This window comes from Ptychodera flava, chromosome 8 (genome assembly GCF_041260155.1).
Source record: "Ptychodera flava strain L36383 chromosome 8, AS_Pfla_20210202, whole genome shotgun sequence".
NCBI classification, from domain to species: domain Eukaryota; kingdom Metazoa; phylum Hemichordata; class Enteropneusta; family Ptychoderidae; genus Ptychodera; species Ptychodera flava.
In genome coordinates this window covers 21465204-21480847 of record NC_091935.1, presented here as the reverse complement: position 1 = coordinate 21480847, position 15644 = coordinate 21465204, and the positions used below count along the sequence as shown (strand labels likewise).

Here is a 15644-nt window from a genome sequence, read left to right as displayed (position 1 = left end):
TTTTTGAAAATAGAAAATTTTAGTTTTCCCGATAGGGGACTGGTCAGTTTCTTCGGCCTGGGGGGGGGGGGGGGGGGGGGCGGTGGATTAGTTTTTTGCCGATGTCAAAAAGTGGCTGACCCCCCTATTCCAATTTTGAATAACAGGGTGACCCCCCCTATTGCAAATTCTAAACGAGGTGACCCCCCCCCCCCCCCCCCCCCCCCCCCGGGGCGCGACAAAGGTAAAACCAAAAGATGGACATAAATTATATATATATATATATATATATATATATATATATATATATATATATATATATATATATATATATATATATATATATATATATATATATATATATATATATATATATATATATATATATATATATATACACAAAATGTATACAATGTGCCCTCCCGGTTATCACCATAATGGCTTTATGGCAACCTCTGAACTTGGGCACAGAGCGTACGGTTCACATTGTTGAGAATTGAAAAATATGGACTCACCAGAGTGCTCTAACGGCAACACGTACCATGAGCGAAGCATAGTGCCAACAGTGAACGCCCCTTATATTACGCAAGAGGCTGCCCAACAATCTCAGAGTGCTCTAACTACTATTAAAGCAGTGAGCGAAATACACAAAATGACAATGTGCCCTCCCGGTTATCACCATAATGGCTTTATGGCAACCTCTGAACTTGGGCACAGAGCGTACGGTTTATATATATATATATATATTATATTTTACATTTTACATATATTTGTATTTTAAATAGTCATTCTATGTTTTAGTGAAATTGTTGACATGTCAGTTGTAAGATAGGAATTTCAAAGTGTCAATCTTAAAGTTTAAATACAGTACATTTTGAATGAGCTGTATTTAAATGAGCTGTATTTTAAATGAGCTGTGAATGTATTCACACTTTCTCTGCTTAACCAGATGTCCTGAACTGTTGTACAGAAATGGATGTCAATCATTAATATCAAAGAGGAAAAGCAGTGAATCAAAAACTTTGATGGGTGTTAAGACTTGCCAACCATCCAATTAAATCTACTGAGGAGCCATAGAGAGCTTGTGTAGCCAAATCTGATGTATACAGTGTCTGAGAGGACCTTTTCTTGTGTAACATTGAAACCATAAAAGCACAGCTAATAATGACAAAAACTGCCTTTTTTAACTGTTATTTTGTTCATAAAAAAAGCATCTTTCTACAGAAAACCTATGAAACAAAGGAAAATAATTGCATCAATGAGAAGGAAAGATATCTTGTCATTTTTCTATCTCTAAAATAAGTCACTGTATCAAATATATATTGTGAAATATTTGTGCATGTTGCTTTCTCATACTGAATTCTCACAGAGAGAACAGAAAAGTATCAGGAATTTGTCATCCTTTTCATATGAAATGCAGATTTCATAATGGTACACTTTCACTTAGCAAACATCAAGATATCTCTGAAAGTATGGCGCCCGAAGGGCGCGCCAAAAAATATGAAACATCCTGATATCTCTGATATATATGCCTTGTACCGGTATATTAACCCCTTGACTACCTATGGCGCCGGATATATCCGGCGCCATATTGAATTACCATATACCTTGAGTGCCGGAAATATCCGGCACAGTTAAATAGGCGTATTTGCTTCGTTTTTGTCGCTAAAAATCCCGTAATTTCGGCATCGGCACGCAGCGCAACTAAGATTGATGTATTCCGATCTGGCCTGAATGTGATTGCGCCCCGTACGTCCGAGTATGGCCAAAATCCGGAAGCAAATGTCGTGACCCATGACCTCGACCCTGAAAGGTCAGGCTGATCACAGAAGAAGTGTCGCGCTGATTGTTTACAGTTTTCAGAAGAAGGACGATCGCGAAGATGTTCATGGTTTGTTTTTTTTTATGAAATGAATGTTGGTTGTTTTTTTTAATGAAATGAAATGTTTATTTATTGAAAACAAATGATTTATATGTAAATATGTTCTATTCACAGCAATATTCGTGAATGAAACTAGAGGAAATACAATTTTTTACTACCGTATAAGCCAGTGAAATTTTACAGCAGCCATATTAACATTATGACTGGTCACATGACTGGTCATGTGTTTCGTCATGTGATATGTTGTTCCCTAAAATGTATTTTTAAATATTGTAATTATTTTTGATAAATCATAACCATTTTAGATGCATGTTTCTGCAAGGAAGACATAAAGCAGGTGTTTACAAATATAAAATGTGTTGATTTTCAAATACAGAATCATGTTGTTCATTTACTCTGCCTTTTGTGAGAAAAATCTTAAATAGGTACATCTATAAATAAAGTAAAGGGTAGTTATTATTACATATATGTAAAGACAATGTCATGAAATTGCAACTGTATTCAAATTTGTGTCATTTTATGGATTCAAAACACGTCCTGATGCTTCAAATATTCATATTTTTTGCCAACTCTGGTCACATGATGTGTCATGTGATCAGTCACGTGACCTGGAAATACAAAACTTATGTATGAAAAAGTGGGAAATTTCATGCTGAATCAGAAAATATATGGTTTATTGGTACTTACTTAATTTTTACTCTAAGCAGTGTTCATGCAGTGACAACACCCAAGATTTTATCAATATTTACATAAGCGGCCTGGTATATAGGAATACATTGGCCTTGGTAGTCAAGGGGTTAAAGTCATGCACCTGAAGGGCATGCTGAAAGATGTATGATATATTAAAGTAATGAGCTTGAAGAGCACGCTGAAAAATATTGAACATACAGATATCTCTGATGTATGTATGCTTGATATGTTAAAGTTGGGCGTGCTGAAAAATATGACTGATTATTAAAGTTACGCGCCCAAAGGGCGCGCCAAAAAATACAACTGAATGATGAATTTTGTGGCTGACACTAGCATTTTAGGCAATGATGAGCCTGTGTCAAAATTCAAAAACACACTGACCCCCCTATTGGGCATTTCAAAAACATGGTGACCCCCCCCTATCACCAAAGTCAAAAACAGGGTGACCCCCCCATGAATCCACCGGCCCCCCCCCCCCGGCTGAAGAAACTGACCAGTCCCTAGAGTTAACAAAGGATTTGCAGCCATTTTTAATTGCAAATATCACATTTTCTGTAAATATTGAGCAATTAGTTTCTGTAGAACCAAAATTTGCACGATGACCCCTGACTTTATTCTAAGAAGTTTAAATCATTCAGTTTGGAGATGCATACTATGTCAATTGCATTTTGCCACCACAACTGATCCAAAGTTATAAAGCACAATGAAGAAGTGCAACAAAGGCATAAAGACTTCACCGGACAGTCTTTCAGCACCTTTCCATACAAGGTGTAAACGTTGAATTCTTTCCATACAAGGTGTAAACTTTGAATTCTTTTGTCAAGTTTCTGAGTTTTGCCATATACGTCTTTTTCAGGTTGATTTGTTTTCCTTCGGAATAATCCTCTGTGAAATCATCGCAAGAATACCGGCAGATCCTGACTATTTACCGAGATTGGAGGTAAAATATCTCACGTTATACTCCTTTGTATCTCAGGACAGTGCCGGATAATGAGGGAAATGAGTTCCTGTACAGATATGACGCGAGTCATTCATATCACAGATTTGTTATCTATGGGTTGCCATGCTACATACTGAAAAAAGATGATTTTCCAAGATGATAATTATCATGTGAAAAAAAAAGTAATGTAGGATTTCAATAATGTGATAGTGTTCCTTTGCAGAATATGAATATGTAGTTTGGAAACTGCAGCAACATTTCTTCAGTTTCTTTCATATGATTCCTTGAATTGATAATAGTCTAGGAGCTGAGGTTTTTCTTTGCTCTACAATAGTACAATCTAGGTTTACAGAGCCTGAAATAAACCAGACAGATTCTAGATGAGTAATGAATGGAACCTCCGTACAGTGACTTTGGAACCAGTGTAATTATTCCTGCCCTGCTATCCCTATCAATAGCACCACCCATACTGCAGCCACTTATTCTGTGTTCCTTCTCTTTCCTTCACAGAACTTTGGTCTTGATGTTGCAGCCTTCTCAACAATGTGTGGTGATTGCCCCAACGACTTCCTCCAGCTGGCCATTCAGTTATGCAGCGTAAGTCACGCAGTATTTGTTTCCAGGGTTACAGCCAACCCTTCTTGTCCAGTTTCAGTATTCAGAATCAGATAAAATATGATATAACTTGACAAGTCCCAGTAGTTTTGAATCACTGACCCATTTCTCTCATTCAGCAGTCAATACTGAAGCCATTACGAGGTATATTTTTGATGACAGTCTCGTTCACAGGAAGTGAGGTTACCCACAATGCTGCTTGATTTGTGCACTCAGACATCGTTTGCCAAAGGCTAATTCAATTTTGTATTCATTTCTTAACAATTTTAAAGCTAGAATTTAATTTCAAGATTATCTGTTCAAAGTCTGCCCCAAATTATCAGTTAATTCAAATTCAAGTGTACATTTAATTGGAAGCCGATGTTTGTAGGTGCTAGAGATTTCACACTTTTTGGTCTCATCTTACCAACTGTCAGACATCTAACTTTTCTTGTCATATATCAACATTCAAAAAAAAATCAGTGCCCTTTCTTTTGCCAGCACAGATGAAACTTATCCCTTAGTTTACTTGAAAATATTGTGTATGGAGAATCATGGGTAACATCACTTACTTACTGTGTTGTTGTTCTGTTAATCGATGTACCCTTAGATTGTAATTTTTGTTTCAATTTATATGTAATCAAATTTTGGTTCTACAAAAATAAAATGAGGGAAACTCAAAATAGTTGAGTGTGTGTAACTTACAAATGTGTTCTAGAATCCCTGTCTGTGTATAACCGATTGATACCAGCAATGATGTTTGAATTCCATGTATATTATACTTCAAATGTTACGCATGAAAAATAAACCATACTAAAGTCTACCGGTACTGTACATATCAAAATATAACAAAGGGGCCTGTAAAAGATGGAGGCAACTAAAAAAAACTTGTATTTCATCAAATATTAAAAATGTATGAAATTGTAAAATTGTGGGTAGTTTCAGTTCACTGTGCAGATTTAATGAATTTTTTTTTGTGAAATTTTTCCAACTCAGAGGGAACCAGCTGAGAGGCCGACATTTGCAGAAACAGTTGACTTAATTAACAACATCATAGCCACACAACAGCTCAGAGAAGACCTCATGGATGTTGTGTTAGCGGACAGGGAAAAAGAGGCACTCAAATCTCCAGGTGAGAAGAAAACAAACTCTTTATCAAATCTCAAATCTACAAGTGAAAAGAAGGTTGTCAGGTGTGGTGATGCTCCTTGAAAGTACAGTAAACTGCTTGTATCATCGATGCGTGGAACTTCCACAGCAGTTCTTGTGAATTTTCCTATACAATTGCAGCACTTACCGAAGTGAAAACTCGCATGTGCATTGAAAGGAGAGCTAACTGCTTAAAGTGGTAGCTTTGTAGTGTTTTTCTGTTTTTACCATGTGAGCGGAGGAAATCTCTCCGTTGCTTCTGATGAGTGGCAAACCAGCTTACACGTCTCAAATTTTTCCCATACTCAGAGAGGAAAAATGACTGTTTCATTATCTTGAGCCTCAGTGGACCCAGTCTAGTAGTATAAGTTGAAGAAATTTGCCAAGATACTAGAATAATGTCAAAATGTGAGTTGTGACTCGGTGCTAGAGTTGCAGTTTGAATAACTTTCAGATGGCATGTTGTATTTTTTTGAAGCCCCAGGAATGTGAATTTTGCACTGGTAGTAGGCTCAGCATTCCGTCATAGTTACCCAATTACATTTGGCCACCGGACACTTTATTACTCCATACTCTTCCCCCCTCCAACTTGTGGAAGGGAAATTTCAGGTGTAAATGTCTATAGGTAGTGCCACCCGCCGTAGTACCATGCAGAAACAGATCATGTATACAGTGAATGAAATGTTTTGTGAAATTGATGACCAAGGCGAGGGCTGTTGTTGAACCTCTGTCATTCATGTACCTTTTAGGTAGACACTTAGACAGCTATAAGAACTCTCAAAATTTTTTCAATTCTTTTCTAATTTACCATTCATGGGGGCTTATTTTAAAGCTGTTTGAGTGTAAAAAACAATTTCATTGTCGTAGTTTTTTTGAAGTGGAAAATTTTGTTCTTCTTCATAGAGTTAGCACAGGGATGGTGGCCATTTTGAATTTCAGATACAGTTAAATATTAGGTAATTGATTTCTCTAGTACCAAAATTTGCACCGTGACACCTGATTGTTATTCTTGATTTTGTAAGAGAATGGGGAAAAGTCTCATTGAGGAAAGTGTGTACAAAAGTTTAAGTCTTTCACAATTGAGCATTGAGGCGAATACGAGTTTAAGGAGACACTTAAAGGCAGGGGGAGCCTATAAATACCCCCTATCTCCCTGGGGATTCATAATCCAACATGAGTGGCACATGGTAACAACGTCAACGAATGCTCCCGAAAATCTGGATCTTTCAACAACCATGGTGTAAATTAAAGCACTGTTCCAACATATTACGTTTTGTGAATACTTGTGGCATCACCCTGTTGGCGAAATTCTCTCATTTTTTCCATTTTAAGTTGATTTTTTATGCCAAAACTGCTTCGATGCTGTGTTCGAAGCGTCCAACGAACAATAGATGAAAGCATTCAAACAGCTGCCAATCACGAGGGGACGCGCAAAGGTGCAAACGATCAAACATTTGTTGTGTACATCGGATCGATTACGATGTCAACAATGAATAAACGATTCAACGAAAAAACTTGACCAACGGTTACTGAACACGCGCCTCAATGAATTCAGACACAAACGGACTACTTCATGGTTTCAAGCAGATTGCCTCTCCCTTTTTGTTCGTTGATATGTGTACCTGTAGGCCTATTTTTGTTGACCTGCAGTACGATATTTTACGATAGATCGCCTTTGGAAGTATGTTGTGGCATAGCCCTGCGTACGATGACGTGTATTCCCGGCGTTATACGGCCTCCCACCACAGCTCTGCTGATTACCATGGACAAAACCGGCACATGCGGATCCAATTTGGACGGAGCACGAAAAACTACTTTCTAACTGTTTTCCGCCGAAATCAACTCGATTCCGATCTACATGTATGCAGCCTACCCAAACCACTCAACCGCTCACAGACTGCGAAAAAAATGCTCTCGTGACATCCAAAACCGTTGTTTGCTCGCGATGCACGGTCAATGGCTCATGCAGTGGACGGGCATTGGATACGTTCATGCCACGATTTATACATGTATACAGGTGCCAATGAGCTTCATTATTTCCTGTCGGGTCGGGGCGATGAAACTAAATCGTGATTGATTCATCTCTGTCGGATTTGACCAAAAAGAGACACTTGACATAGATTATAGCATCAAATGTTGACCGTTCAGACTGAAACATGATAAAAGATCTGAAGATCGCCGTGATCGGTGATGTCGTTCTTCTCTATACGTTTTCTGAGCTATTTTTTACTAAATGTTCGAGTATTAGCTGACGTTTTTTTTGAAAACTTAATCAATTTTTCTTTCCAACCAGGGCACAACATTACCTTTTTTACTTTCATGGTAACCTAGGATGAATTAAATCGCAGATAATAGACTCTTATGTTCTTCCTCGATTGTCTGTGACTGATTTTGCTATCTCCATATCGATATTGCGTTCGCACTCGGGTGTCTTGAAACTTACGTCATTCACTGAAATAGTTTTCGGACAAACTCAAGAAATTCGACAACTACTAACGAATAGTCGGCAAAATTTACAGAGACAAGCAATAATAATTATGGTCATTTTACCGTCTTTTTTACCATTTTTGCCGTCTTTAGATAAGCGGACTCGTTTGACGGAAGCAGTATATAACGATCTGAGTTCCCATATTTTTACCCTACCATGTGAGTGTAGTATTCGAATGAGTGAGATCATAATCTTACGCTGTTCCGAGTGGCCTGGAGATTTTTTATAATATACAATAAATTGACCTTATCAAAATTATTGTTTTACATTGCTTGGATATTGATACTTTTTACGTACGTTTTGACTGTTGATTTGAAGTCTTTTGATTCTCCATTGGCAGCAGCACATGTACGGTTACAACCGCCATGTGATGACCAGAGTGTGATTGTAAAGTTGTCGGAAGTTGTTCAGAAGAAAAATCATTTTGTATTTAGAGGCTTCAGTTCGGGATTTTTCAAGATAAACAAATCATTATACATTTCCTACGTCTTTGAAACGGGGATTACGGTAATGTGATGAATGTGATGAAAATTTTGTGAACGTCTTTGCAATGTGTTCCCACGATGAGTGTGAACTGATTCTTTGTTAGTAAAAATCGTCAGAAATGGTCCAGTGACCGTGATAAAATAAACACAGATGCAAAACCATTGCGAGGAAGATAGTAAGAAATTCACATTGCAATATTTGCTGTCGTATTTCTCAGCAGAAATAATCAATTTTTACACGTTGTGTATAAGATCAGCAAGCAGGTGTTCGGCGGTCGATTGCTTCTATCATAATGATCTTGATCACAGCTATTTGGCGAGAAGACAGCGGGTACTTATAATCTCGCAAAATTATTGATATCATGTCTTTGTGTTGAAAATTTTCGATCGGAGGCAGCTCAAATCAACAGCCGTGATATATTCGGAATCGTGTTCTCACTGGACACCGAACTACCTGCTATCAACAGTACGTTATGTACCATCGGCGGTAACACATTGGTCGTAATCTTGTCTAATTCTGCCCCGCCGTTTGTACAGTCCAGAAATTCAAAGCTAGATTTTTTCACCCTGACATATAATACAGCGACCTTGCACACTAATGATCATTCCACTGTTTCTGTTGGGGTTTGTTGGTTTTTTAATTTGCTCCGTGGCCCCGGTAAGATTTTTTCAATACGATACAAAGTTTGAATTTAGTATATTCCCAGTTTGTGGGGTAAAGTTTTCTGGAGTGAAAGTTTGAGTTGACGCTGATAGAGTAGACGTCGAGCCCGGCACAGTTGACTGGGACCCGGTCGGTTTGGGGTCGTTTAGTCCAGAAACCTGCAGCAGAGTTCATATGATCACCGTTCGGCATTTGGGTGATTTTTTGGTCAAAGTAATGCAGTAACAAGTACGCCAGATTTTTTTTGTTGTTTTTGTCACAACTGTCATGTGCGTATACGGACGGTTTTCGATTAAAACGGTAGTAATATCCAGTGCTCGTAAATGCGTGCAAAATTTATTCAGTGACTGTTTACGCAGCAGTCGTAAATACGACTAGGATTTACCACTACGTAACAACTGTAAACACAGCATCAATAGTCCATACGAAAATTTTGTGCTGAATCGAGGGAGATAACAATTGAAGTAGAAAAGGTCAGTCCATCATCCGTCAAAGTTGTTGATCGAAAAATCTTCACTGAGCGCCAACTACATGAGTGGCTGTTATAGTTGTACACGTAGTTCTGTGGGCTTTCCGCTGTCACTTGTTACGAGCTATGTTCAAAGTGCGTCAATGCCTGTTCCTCGTGTTGTTTTTTGTGTCCCTAACGTCGACAGGCTCTATGTGCGTACAAACATAGCAGTCGGGATTAAGATTTCCTGGATAAATAGATTTATTCCGCCTCTGACGCAAAGATACACACTGTTTTACATGTGCCACTCCTAGGCCCTGGGATCGATTTCCATACCTTTAAGATCACTAATCTTTGGGCCTATATATTCCAATTGTTATGTAATACTCACTGGACAAATGGTTTTGCAACACTTAAAAGCTGCCCTGTCATTGCAGATAATTAGCTGAACAAAAAGTGGTACCCAGCAGACCAGTTGTGAAATTCAAAAGAAAGACAGGTGGCTGTTAAACATAATAGTTAGAAACAATGAGCTTTTTACATGTGTAACGTAATGCTCACATTGGAAGAGCTTCAAGTGACATGAAAATTGATTTTTTCTTGAAAAACTTAAAGTTGTTTCAGGAAACAGCCTTCTTCAGCCTTCTAGTGTTTTCAGTGTTTTGCAGTCGTTTTACAAAAATATCCAGCAGTGTAATAGGGTAATGAATGAATGTTGTCTGAGGACCAATTCTGACTGAGAAAACCTCAGCTAAGATATGTACATAGGCTTTTTATATACTGTTAAATCATTTATTTTCAGTTTGATTTCACTATCGTTATGTTTGAGACGTTTTCACCAGGATTTCAATTGTCTGATTTGAGTCTATCATTTATTTAACAATTTCTCCAGGATTTAATGTAACAGGTTTCATCTGACAGGAAAAATAGTGAAATTTTAGTCCCAGGGAATAATGCTTTTACAATTCTCATTATAGTGACGTGAATAAAAGTGAGAATGCTATTTGAAACTGTTCTGAAAAGGTGATTTTAATAAAATATAGTAGTAATTTGATTCTGTAATATGCTTACATCTTAACAATTTTAAATTAATTATTTGTCTGACAAAAGTGAAGGATATTATTTATATACTGAGTGGATTTGTCCTTTACAAATCAAAGCGTGACCTGATTACATCTGATGAATTTAAAATAGACACGGAAACACTAATATTTATATGTACGCTAATATGTTTTCAATAACGTATACAGATAGAAGTGTGGGTCAGCTTCAGTAGCACAGTACAATGTAAGGTCGGCCTGAAAACACTTAACCTGGATTGGTATTATTTCTGTATTTATTGCACATTAGGTTATTCTGTTGGTCTGTATCATTCTCCTGGTTGACCCAGTCTCCAAATCCTTCTTTTCACTCTATTCAAACACGGAAAGCTGGCATTGTCGGATTAGCACCGGCATGTTGTATTTAACAGGACGTCCTTTGTTGTGCAATATGCTGCGTCCTCCGCCGCTGACGTCAGTTCAGATTTTGCAGAGTCAGGATCTCTGTGCTGTGTAACATCTGGAATGCACGGAATCAGTAACGATGAATAGAGTAGGAAATGTTTGAGAAATGATGCATTTGTTGCCGTGAAAATATACGCCAGATCAAGGATCTGAGGAAAGAGTTCTAGTGTAAGATTAAAATGTTGGTGTCTCAATAACAAAATATGCTATAAAGAAAGCAAGCACTGCAGTATGATTGTATGGAGCTGTTTGAAAAAAAAATTTAAAAGGAGAGCTGTCTTCACTCATGACATGTGCTTGCTTTGAAATTCACATCCCTGATCTTAAAAAATGTTAAAAGTCAGAATAGCCTTTTCAGGCATTTCTTTGAATACAAAAAGTTCAAAGGTAGATCACCATACCATACATAATTTTAATCATTAATAAAAAGTTGTATGTTTACTTCATAAAGTCATTACATAATGTTTGATGAGTCAGAAGGCAGGTACATGTATTTACTGGTGTGCATCATGTTAGACAAGAGGCCGTTTTTAAAACACTGATTCCTTCTACAGGTGAATATCAACTTGAACAAAGACATAAAAGTCATAATATTAATAATGATAATAACAAAATAGAAACATGGCCACTAGCTGTAGCTTTCGGTGTATTTTGCTGTGTTTTTTTTGTTTTGTGTGTAAAATACAGTGTCTAGTTCAACTCTTAAAATCGTATTAATCGCCAAGTGTTCAGTCTGTAAACGCGACCTGTATGTACATTACTGTTCAAAGGTATTGATGAAACCCAGGTTTATTCTGGCATGACAATGATTTGTCGGCAATAACATTGTGTACATCAGACAATCAATAGTGTTTGCACAGCCGATGGTTTGTAAGTTTTATGCACTTTTGGGAGAAGAATAAGAAGTCCTTGTTTTATTACACAAAAATATTGACAATATTATCACAGCCATTGTCTTTCCTAGTAAAATTTTTTGTGTGTGTGTCTGTAGGTTTCAAGGGACACAAGAGAGCAAAATCAGCATCAGGAACACCATCTCCTCCTCTATCTCGATGATCAAGCCAGTATTGCCGGTCAGTCTGGTCAGAAGTAACTCTGACAGGCACTGCCGCTCAACTCCCAGACTGATTCCTGCGGCAACGCCCAGCCGGGTGAATCCTTTTGACACACCACACCTGAAGGGAGGCAGGACGAAACTGGTGAATGTGGATCCAGATTGCGGTGCATGCTTCAATCACAATGTGGAATCTCCGACCACGCCGCCATCTTCTCCCGTGTTTCCCGAGGATGTACTGGCTGACTTAGAACAATGGTATAGACATGGCAGACGCAAGTCCCAGTCTCTTCCCACCTCGCCTGTCTTTCGCCGGCGAAAGTCTAGTAGCACGTCCTCCGGCGAATCTGTTTCGGCTGTGTCGTCGTTAAGTCACTTCAGCAAATCCAAGCAAAACAGAACAAAATGCCCCTCACACTTTGATGAGCAAGGGGACCAGAAAAGCAACACGTCAAATATCAGCAGTGATGCTAGCGGCATCAACCCATACAAACTTGGACATGATTTCGCGCTACCGTTGATGAAAGGCAGGCGGCTGGACTCCGGCCTCAGCTCGTTGTGCGACGAGGAACTGGAGAGGATTTCTGAAGTGAGTACAATTAGCATTCCAAGGGAAGGCCGACTGGAAGAGGCAGGGTCGCCTGATCCATTACAGAGCAGCGGTGGGAGCACGGGTAGTTCCATCCCATCGACGAGACTCTCTCTTGACTTAAGCAGTTGGGACGAGGCAGATAAACACTGATGTAAAAGTTACAGTGTTTTTCCTCTCCCTTGTTGCAAAACCATCATGTTCATCAATAAGTCAGTAGTACTTAAAAAGTACCAACGCTATTGAAATGCTTTTTTGTGGACATTGAGAACAATTATCATTGATGAAAGTTCAGCTACATCCATATGAAGGAAAATTGGCATAACAAATTACACAAGGTGCGAATTAAGTATGCAAACAAATGAAATAGATAAATACATAAATACAGGATAAACACTGATAAATTTAAAAAGTGAATAATGCAAATTAGAACGATGACTTCCCAGCTGTGTATAAAGTGTCTGATAATGTAGAAAGACAGAAAGATATTAGCTTTATTTTGTGGCATAGTGTATATTATTTGAGTGATGTTCTATTATATCATGTGGTGCTTGAAACCATTGAAAACTGGTATTTACATCAACTATTGTATCAAAATTTATGTACATAACTGATTTGAAAAAAAACCCAGCATATCCAAGAGAAAACAGCATTTTTTTTCTGATTTTGAAATTGAAATGATTTGAGTATGCATATGTACCTACACGTGCCTTCATGTATTCAATGTATCAGTTGCTTGTTCTCCCCTCCTGCCTCCCCTGTGATTTTCTGTTTGGTATGATCCCACCCTTTGTATTGACAGGTCAGAGTATTTTTTGCAGGGGCGTTGTAAGGGAGGGGTAGCGGATATGGTGCACTATTTCTGAGTGATTATTCAGACCAATTCCATTTCACTGTTGGGATCTGATCAATATTTTTTACTGCCATATTAATGTTTATTCAGAAATGGAAGAGAGTGCACAAGATGAAACCTTGTTCTTTTGAAATGTATATAAATTGTATTTTAGAAGTTTTTTTCTTCTGTACTTTCAGGTGAAAGATGAATTGTTTTGCATACTTTTGTTGTCATTTTCAAATTTTTGATATAAAATTATTCATATAAATTCAAAAGACCATTATGTGCATTATCCATGATATTAAACACAGTGCTGATTGATTTCCAGGCATTACTGTATGTTTTGTGCCTACTCTCATACAAGTTTTGAATTTTGAAATAAAAAAAGATTCATAAGTCGTATATGCATTATCAATAATTTTCATAAAATTTACAAACTGAGAGATGTAAGGTTTATATCACGCATCTGTGCAGTCTATGTGATTTGCCTTTTGGATGCTATCCGAAAGTGCATTGTCAACTGTGAATGGATTACACTGATATCCACCACAGGCAAAATATACAGTGGTTTGCTTTGACACGTTGACATTACGCGCGCCAGACATATTGTCTAAACTGAGGTGTTGCCAACACTGTCAGGTGTAATTATCAGTAATTGAGGTTGATCACAGAGAAATCAACTCTGCCTCAGTTGAAACATTGTCTTGCAGGTCAGACTAGTAAAAACAACTACACCTGAAAGCAAGTGATATAACTTCCACAGTGTGTGGACTTGTTATAGTGGTGGTGTTTTGACTGTGTCTGACCTCCTACTAGACAAAGTTTCAACTTTTGCAGAGTTGATAACTTTATGATTAACTCATATTACCGCTTAGCTGATAATTGCACCTGACAGTGTTGGCAACACCTCGATTTAGACAATGTGTCTAGTTCGTGTAATGCCAATGCGTCAAAGTAAACCACCGTAAGCACAATGGGCCTGTGCAGAAAAAAATGTACAAATCAAGGTAATCTTAGGCAGTCTATTTGTAATAATGACAAGAAGACCCCTTAAGCAAGGCTGATTGTAGTATTAAACTGTTAACCCCCAATTCCTGTAAAGAGGTCCTCAATTACCATTGATAACATTGTATTTGTGCCAAACCATAGTGGTGAAAGTGTTAAAGGAAAAGTTGGCCCAGTGTCCTTCAGGTGCACTATCACCACAAACTCCATGACTGTATATTTCATTTGATGCTCAATTTCTTCACATGTACAATTTTTGTATCTTGTAAATTTGCAATGACATTTGGAGAAAAACTGGGTTGTAACCAAGTTGTGGCCGTACTTCATCCCATTATTTGGCTGTCCATAGAACATTGTGACCATACCTCATCCCATCATGTGGCTCTTCATAGAACATTATGACCGTACCTCATCCCATCATGTGGCTCTTCATGGAACAATGTGGCCATACTTCATCCCATTATGTGGCTCTACATGGAACAATGTGGCCATACCTCATCCCATTATGTGGCTCTTCATAGAACATTGTGGCCGTACTTCATCCCATCATGTGGCTCTTCATAGAACAATGCGGCCATACCTTGTCCTATCACATTGCTCCTCATAGAACATTGTTTTGCGGTGTCTGTGGTACAGCTGTATCACTGAGACACAGGTGAATGTGTATTCAGTATTGTGTCAACCAAACGTACACAAGCCCTCACAGCTGTGTGTGACATTGACAGCTTGCGGTGAGGTACATACATGTCAGCATTTTCTGAGCAATATCTGGGCCACATAGCTGACACAACTGTACTTCGCTGCATCGGAGGCAGCTTTTGTAGTTTCCTCGCACATTATATACCAGTAATACCCGGTACATGGCCGTGTAACACAGTAAAATAGCGTATTGTGGTCAGCCAAGGGAAGGAAAAAAACTTGCCACGGATGTCTCCTTAGATGGCTGGGTGTGACGCTCATTTTGGACAGGTTGTGCTCTGAATGGGATCTATTAGATATGGCCAGTGAATTGGCTCACATAAATATTGCAAATATTTAGTAAATATCTTAATTTCTGAAGAAATATTAAATATCAAATTTCTTGTAATATCATTAAGGTAGTATGTGCCGCGAAAGTGAAAGACTTAAATTTTTTGCTCAAACTTTCCTTATTATCTTACCAAATCAGGATATAAATCAGGGGTCACTGTGCAAAGTTTGAAACTAGAGAGACAAATTACCCAACATTTACCGTTATTTGAAATTCAAAATGGCTGGCGTGCCTATGCTAAATTCAGGGGGACAGATAAAATTTTCAGTTTTTAGAAATGTAAGATAGTGGAAATTTTTCTTTC

General features: G+C 38.1%; 1 protein-coding gene across 1 annotated transcript in view; it reads left to right on the top strand.

The window, feature by feature from the left end:
* LOC139138777 (dual specificity testis-specific protein kinase 2-like) overlaps positions 1 to 11974 on the top strand; it is a 72774-nt gene extending 60800 nt beyond the window's left edge. The window contains exons 7-10 of the mRNA XM_070707302.1: positions 3408 to 3491; positions 4002 to 4088; positions 5082 to 5217; positions 11819 to 11974. Of these exons, the coding sequence (XP_070563403.1) occupies positions 3408 to 3491; positions 4002 to 4088; positions 5082 to 5217; positions 11819 to 11883 (372 nt within the window). The 3' untranslated portion in view covers positions 11884 to 11974. The remainder of the gene's footprint in view (positions 1 to 3407; positions 3492 to 4001; positions 4089 to 5081; positions 5218 to 11818) is intronic.
* Positions 11975 to 15644: the final 3670 nt, after the last annotated feature.